Source organism: Sinocyclocheilus grahami, unplaced genomic scaffold (genome assembly GCF_001515645.1).
Source record: "Sinocyclocheilus grahami isolate Dianchi unplaced genomic scaffold, SAMN03320097.WGS_v1.1 scaffold68.1, whole genome shotgun sequence".
Taxonomy (NCBI): Eukaryota; Metazoa; Chordata; class Actinopteri; order Cypriniformes; family Cyprinidae; genus Sinocyclocheilus; species Sinocyclocheilus grahami.
This window is the reverse complement of record NW_015505247.1, coordinates 922,095-929,625: the sequence shown is the minus strand read 5'-3', so window position 1 is coordinate 929,625 and position 7,531 is coordinate 922,095. Positions and strand designations below refer to the sequence as shown.

Sequence of the window (7,531 nt, the reverse complement as noted above, 5' to 3'; positions counted from 1 at the left end):
CTCTGTCAGTTGTCCAAAGGGTTAGTGAAATGAATGACGGTAATGGCGCGGCCAGTGAACCATAAAGAAGTCGAAAACAATATCAGCTGCGTGGATCTGTCAGTTGCAAATGTGCTGTGCTGGCCTTTGTTTATGGTTACTAGAAGGAGAGAGGGGGAAAAAACTAAGGGTATTTAAATTCTCAGTACAGGAAACTAGGTTAGAAAAAAGTGTCGGCTTTCAGACGGACCCATTTCCAAGTACTTCTTTGCTGAGAGATTACAACTAAAGGGGGGAATTGGCTAGTTTTCTACAGAATCACCTCACAACACTTCCCTTCCTCCTGTTTTTTAAAGAGGGGGAAAGAGAAACAAAGTTGTATAAAGGAGAAGCTGGTGGCAAGAGTGTAGAGGAGTAGCATATGGCACTAAAAGGAGCACAGCTGGAGGTAGCATTTCCATCTGAACATGATGTCAGAGCAGCTGACAGGCTGCCATCCCCCAGTCTTTTCTTCTAACGCACAGACTGGGAGTTAGTGTGTGTGCGGATCTGTGTGCAGGAGGAGGCATCGCATTCCCCTCCAACATCTCCTCCACTTTGCATCTGTCCCTCACAGTTAGATTTTCTCTCTCTTTCTCACGTCTCTACCCTTTCATTGATTCAGCGAAGGGAGTTACAGCCGGCGCTACCACAACAGTGGACTTAATCAAGTTGATGCGTACTGCAGGTACTGTACCGGGGGGTCTGGGCAACAGGGATGTGTTTTGAATAGGGAGCTCTCGTTAAGTCTTTTTGCGCATCTGCCATCAGAGTGTGTGAAATGGGAAGTAAAGGATTTCGAGCTGTTGTAGTGTAACTAGGCTGGGGGACAAGTGACACTTTTTGTTGCCATGAAGAGGTTTCCAGGCAAGCGTTTCATTATTCGGTTTGTTTGCAGGTCTTCTTTTCAGTTATTCTCAATGGCAGAATTGTTGCTCTGTTGTGACAGTATAGAGTGGCGTTGGTAGGGTAGTTTGTTATAGTATTGTAGATTTAAAACTAGAAACTCTTGTGTTTATGTGCTGTTAATCTGTTAAAATCTGTTTTTCTTTTAAGTAACAAGATTTTCAGTCCATTTAAACCAAATTCCTAATCTTCTAAAGAGACCGAAAATGTAGAAATGCTTTTGGCCAAATAAATCTGCAACTTTATATAAACATGCATTCTTACAAACATCCCTTCGTTAGGCTTTTGCTCAACTCTTTCCTTTTTTTTTCTTGTATGTAAGGACTAATTTAGAACTTGCAGATTTGAGCTGCCTGAATTGGCTAGACAGCTGTAATCGCACTCCTCCTAGTCTTAATCTCTTTATCTGGGCAGCAGCTGCCATATGGTCTCAGTCAGCTGGATCAGATGTTCATAAGCCTCCTTCTCCGTCCCTCTCTGTCCTCCCAGTCTCCTAATTTGATCGCTGCTACCTTGTGAGCTGTCCTGCAATCTTTATTTTTAGCCATTTTAAGGATTAGGATTGATGTGGACTACGGGGCACTTAAAGTGATTGTATTGTAAATCTGCTGTGGTCCGCCTCTTTGGGGAGGATGTTCCATTTCTCCAAAGATTTGGGGAGGGGAAAAGGGGGAGGAGAGGGCTGGCGAGAGGTTTGTTATCCCCCTGTCCCCCTATAAGCCCCTCATTAATGAAGGTCTGAACGCTGTTTGGGGTGGGGTGGGGGACTTTGGCTTCCTATCCCAATCAGATTTAAATGAAGATTCAAATGAGTTCATTTAAGTCCGCTGGTTGAACATGACGCTGGTGCATTTTTTAAGACGGGAACGATCTCCACGGGCAACAGGTGTGATTTCATATTTTTTTGCGTTTTATTTTACTTTTAACTTTTTTAATATTTTTCATATAATATATTTTTTAGTGCATAGTTTATTTGCAGACTGTCTATCTTTGATTACGCACATCACGCTAATGTTCTGCTACCTCAGTTTTCATAACCTTAGAAATCATGGTACTTAGTATACTTATGCAGTGTGCCCATGATGGTGAGCTGTTTGTGTACCTGTAAGCCTGTTACCTATACTCAGCATCCTGGCCAAAGTGGGTTATTATAAATAACTGCTCCAGGAGCACAGAGAGGAAAAACGGGAAAGATTCTCTCGCACAGGCATCTGTGGAATCAGGACTTCAGCTTCTTACATCACGCCATCTGATAATACCGGAATGATTCTGATGGGATGATCACGGCTGTATTGCTTTAAATTTAATTTACAATTGGGATATTTTTCATTTACATTTTTGAATTAATATCCCAGGTCTCGTGCTTTTAAACGTTTAATTAAAAGGGTTAGTATAAAATGTAATATTAAACCCACTATTGTGTACTTTAAAGTGCACATTTGAGGAAAATGCAATTAGCCTAATATATAATCTTTGATGTTATACTTTTTGCATGTGCTTTTTTGTAATCCTTTTATGTCAGGACTGTGGTGAACATTTTTCCAGTGTTCCCACAGGGGTGGAGGGAGGGAGAGAGAATTAGAGTGTGAGAGTATGTCTGTGTGCATGGAGCGAGAGAGGGGGGACGGAGCGGGTGGGAAAGAGAGAATTTCCACACAGAGCTTCAGACAAAACAATTGTTGTTCAAGCGAGCCTCACTAACATCTGTGGTCTTTTGCAGGTTATGAAGACAGCATGGAGTTTCCAGACCACAGCAGACATTTGCTACAGTGTCTGAGCGAGCAGAGGCATCAGGGATTCCTTTGTGACTCCACTGTTCTGGTCGGTGATGCCCAGTTCCGAGCCCATCGTGCAGTGCTGGCTTCATGCAGCATGTACTTCCACCTCTTTTACAAGGACCAGCTAGACAAAAGGGACATTGTTCATCTGAACAGCGACATTGTCACAGCCCCGGCCTTTGCTCTCCTGCTTGAGTTCATGTACGAAGGAAAGCTCCAGTTCAAATCGCTTCCAGTGGAGGATGTGCTGGCTGCTGCCAGCTACCTCCACATGTACGACATTGTCAAGGTGTGCAAGAAGAAGCTCAAGCGGAAGGCCACAGCTGAGGCCGACAGCACCAAGCGGGAGGAGGATGCTTCCAGCTGCTCGGACAAGGTGGAGAGCTTCTCGGAAGGTGGAAGCACGGGCCGGCCGGCCACCGCCGACTTGCTGCAGAGCGACGACGAGGACATGGAGAATAAACGGGACAGCCCTCAGGAGCCAGGGAGCATGTGGATGCGTCTGCCTTCCGACCGGACCGCGTCTCCCACCACTAGCCCCAGGGAGGCGGAAACACACGGTCCCAACGCTGGCAAATCTCCTGCCGGCAGCCCCAGCAGTTCCACCGGCTCTCTGTCCCATCGCTCAGCGGTGTCTCGGAGAGTCTCTGCTGACACCGATTGTGTGCTTGACCTCTCTGTGAAGTCTGGTCTGGGCGGAGGTCCTGGGGAGACTATTGCTGGCAACCCTTATTTCTGCAGCTCTGTGACCCCAGACAGCCTCCAGAGTGCCTTGGTTCAAGTCAAGGTGGAAAAGGACACAGGCTCGGACGATGACGAACTGGTGAGCGGCGACTACGAGATGGAGCACAGCGGTGTCAAGGAGCCACCCAGCATCAACGGGAATCACATCAGCCTCGTTGCACAACGGAGGTTGGGCCTGGAGGCTCACCTCTCGGCCCTGCGTGAGGCCTCACTGGCCAGTGAGCTGGAGCGGGATGACAAAGGAGGCGATGACGACACAGGGGACAGCGAGCGAGCGCATGAGGCCACGGGGGTTGAGAACTCCCTGTTGCCTTACGTCTCCAGCATGCTGGGGGCTCCACATACTCAGATCTTCTTGTGCCCCTTATGCAACAAGGTCTTCCCCAGCCCACACATCCTGCAGATCCACCTCAGCACGCATTTCCGCGAACAGGAAGGTGTACGGTCCAAGCCGGCCGGCGATGTTAATGTCCCCACCTGCTCCATCTGCGGCAAAACCTTCTCCTGCATGTACACGTTAAAGCGCCACGAGCGGACACACTCGGGCGAGAAGCCCTACACATGCACTACTTGCGGCAAGAGCTTCCAGTACTCGCACAACCTGAGCCGGCATGCCGTCGTGCACACACGTGAGAAGCCACACGCCTGTAAGTGGTGCGAGCGGCGCTTCACACAGTCAGGGGACTTGTACCGACACATCCGCAAGTTCCACTGCGAACTGGTCAACTCGATCTCGGTCAAGAGCGAGGCGCTCAATCTTCCCACGGTCAGAGACTGGGCACTGGAAGATAGTTCACAAGAACTGTGGAAATGAAAGCTAAACTGATAGCAGACTGTTTGAACTGCTTGTTAATTTAATGAGAGAGATCTGAGTGGCATTTTTTGGGGCAAGAGAGGTGAAGGTAAGAGTGGGGCAGAGTGATGGCCGAAGGGTCTGAATCAGTCATTTTTCTTGTATGTACATTGCAAATCTTGTTGAATTGCACTTTACTAGCACATGAAAATGTTACTACTGATTTTCTTTTAATATATTTTCTGGTCTCCTTTAGGGTCTCTTTTTTCCCCCCTGTTCTCCTCGAGTTTTTAAAAATATGGGTGCTTGTCTCAGTAACCAACTTTGACAGAAAAATTATTCATTGGGATTTTCAACTGTATATAATTTACAGTTTTTGTATACGCTCCTGAATTTCAAGGATTATCTGCCATGAAAAGCATATGAAGATTTCAGGTAATACTGTAGACAGAGGAGTTTAAAACTAAGGACACACTAAACGGGTACTATGGTCATATATTTACCTGTACACACTTTCCTCTTGTTTGAGTATGTGTGTGTATTTATATATATATATATATGCACTACTATAATTTGCAGGTAACATATCTGATGTGTGACTGTAGCCGTGCATGCATGTGTATTCATGCACATACGCAAACATGTACACATAGTGTGTGAGCAGGTCAGTCCTTTAAATCCCACGAGGAATCTCTTAAGCTCACATTACTTAAGCTCTTGTACATTTTTGACTCGTTATAGGAAACTTGACTGATGGAAGACAAACAAGGCACTCATGCAATGTACAGCCTCCTTTTTCATATCAGTTGCCGCATTTTTTCTATCCTTAATATGATTTGAAGTCATTTTTTGCATTTTAGTTGCAGTCTCTCTACATCACTCGTTTGCTACTGAGTTTGGATTTTACATCGGCTGCATTTATAGAGATTTCTGTAGTGTTTTATTAAGATTTTTCATTTTTAAAACGGAATCTGTTGTTGCATGATGTCTGACCTGTATATTGAAAAAGATGTGACTTGCTGTATTGCTGTACACTGTAATTGACTGATTCATTACAGTCAGGGCACCTGTCTGTTGAAAAAAAAAAAGTACCTTTAATATTACCGCTGTAGAAATTGCATGAATTTTATTTAACTTACTCTTTTTCGTTGTTGTTTTGCATCAGAGAGTGTATTTTTTAATTAACTCATTTGATTCCTTGGTAGATTTGAGTTTTTTCCTCTCATTAGAAAATGAATCGGAGGGTTCTGGTGAGGTGTTTTTTTTCTGGGCTGTGAAGATTGTGGAAATGTACTGACGTTAGGCTGCAGTATCTACACGCGCGACACGATTCGGTTTGGGCTCACTGTAGGATTCGGAGGTTAACGAGGGGCCAGGTGTCAGCAGAGGCTGAATGGCTAAGTTTATTGTTCAGAAGGCTACCGTGGCTCCTCTTAGCATCTCCTTGTGTGCTGGGTCCTCAACTGCTGTTTGTCTCAGTGTTTTGTTTACTGTCTGTTGTCATTTGAATCATGTCCGCTCTGTTTGTAATTTATTTATTTATCTTTTCAATTGGCACTTGCTTCAGATTCGATTGCCATGAAGACACATTTGTGTGGCTGATGGTACAGCTCTTCTTTATGGGTGTCCTCAACAGCGCACATCTATTTGGAGAGGCTGAAGGATCTTTAAACAGCATAAAGCTCGACATACTCTGATCTGAGTGGTTTGTGTGCGCGTGTTTGTGTTCAATGCGTAAGAATTTTTTTGGTCACTAGAACCTGTTTGGCAAGGTTGGTTGCACCTTTGAAGTTGAATGAAATTAGAATGATGTACAAAAGAGGCCTTTATAAAATGTATATGCTTAATTATTAACCTAATTGAATTGACTTTGTTACTCTGAAAAAAAGAACTACAAATTTGTGATTGTTCATTTGTTAACTTTTTGCAGCATTTGTGATTTTGAAAAATGTTTATTCTAAAAATGTTTTATTTTTATTGCAAAATTATATTAGGGTTTCTTTTATTAAGAATGTGAAAATTCTGTTCATTTTGTTTGTTTGTTGGTTTGTTTCACAAAAAAAAAAAAAAATTCATTGTCAAATCCAGAGAAATAAAAAGCAAAGAAAAATGAAAAACATATGGCTTAGCGCTGAAGACATAGATCAGTCACTCACATAGTGCTGAAATGCTTGAACTACTTTAGTTAGAGAGGGCCAGGGGCTCCGCACATGTTTCGAGCAGGACAGGAGTGTGCGGCACACGGGCCTACGCAGGCCTCAGGAACCTTCCTACCATATATTTGGCTGGTGCAACGGCTAGTGAAAAGGTTGAGCTTTGCCAACAGCGCACGCTCCTCATGGTGTTTTGCACGGTGGTACTTTTACCTTTTGCACTCTAAAATGTGACCGAAAAAAATATCAACTGTGGGGTTGATTTGTTTTCTATGCTTTCTTTTTCTTTGTTTTTTTTGTTGGCTTCTATTGTACTTGACCGCCTTAAACTACTGTTATCAGCTTATACTCAGAGGGTGAAAACTGGAAACTGTCGCTGGAATACTGGATGACTTTCTTTTACTTTTTTTTTTGTTCAATGGAAACGAAGCTGTGAAATGGCCTATGAAGCATATCCATAAATTAGACACCCCTTTAGTTGACTTGAAACCCAGGAACCCCAGTGTGAAGAACAGCTCTGTCAAATTCAAACTTGGCTAATGAGTATGGGGAAGAAAATAAATATCGGTTGAATTCAAGGACAATCGCTGTCTGGGTGGAAAAAAGAAGAAGATAATTTGACTTTACATGTAATTGCTTCCCTTCTGAGATTTTTTGCTATGTTGACATTGTTCTTTTTATGGATTTAGACATTTAGCTTTGACAATCATAGTATGTTTCATTTTCTCAAGGGAAGTAAATTGAGGCTGTTTAGTTTTGTACTTTTGGTGTGCTGTTGGTGACATTTTTAAATTGTGTGCAAACTGCAATAAATTATAAGAACCTTAACCTCTCCGTGCCATTTTTCTGTCAGAAACTTCTGGCGGGATTTGCCAGAGCAATGACGACATGCATATTGGTGAGATGGTGTTTGTGTTTTTACATTCAGTTCAATAAAATTATTTACTGTAGATGCTTGTGTGGGTGGAAACATGTTTTCCAGTGCGTTAGGTCTGTGGATCGAGTATACTGTGTGTGTGTGTGTGTGTGTGTGTGTGTGTGTGTGTGTGCGTGCGCGTGCACGTGAGTGTAAGCAATCTTGCATGGCTCATGTGTATATGCTGCTTTAATGTCTGGCTGGTGCTCCAGTAAAGGCGTGG

General features: G+C 43.6%; 1 protein-coding gene across 3 annotated transcripts in view; it reads left to right on the top strand.

Annotated features, from left to right (window-relative positions):
* The window catches only part of LOC107585250 (zinc finger and BTB domain-containing protein 18-like), an 8,596-nt gene extending 1,716 nt beyond the window's left edge, over positions 1-6,880 (top strand). The window contains exons 2-3 of one of the 3 annotated variants that reach the window (XM_016272190.1): positions 649-706; positions 2,645-6,880. In XM_016272190.1, coding sequence (XP_016127676.1) covers positions 694-706; positions 2,645-4,260 — 1,629 coding nt within the window. In that variant the 5' untranslated portion in view covers positions 649-693 and the 3' untranslated portion in view covers positions 4,261-6,880. Of the gene's footprint in view, positions 1-648; positions 707-1,220; positions 1,811-2,644 lie in introns of those variants that run through there. The other 2 variants (XM_016272189.1, XM_016272191.1) reach the window with 2 other exon arrangements.
* Positions 6,881-7,531: the final 651 nt, after the last annotated feature.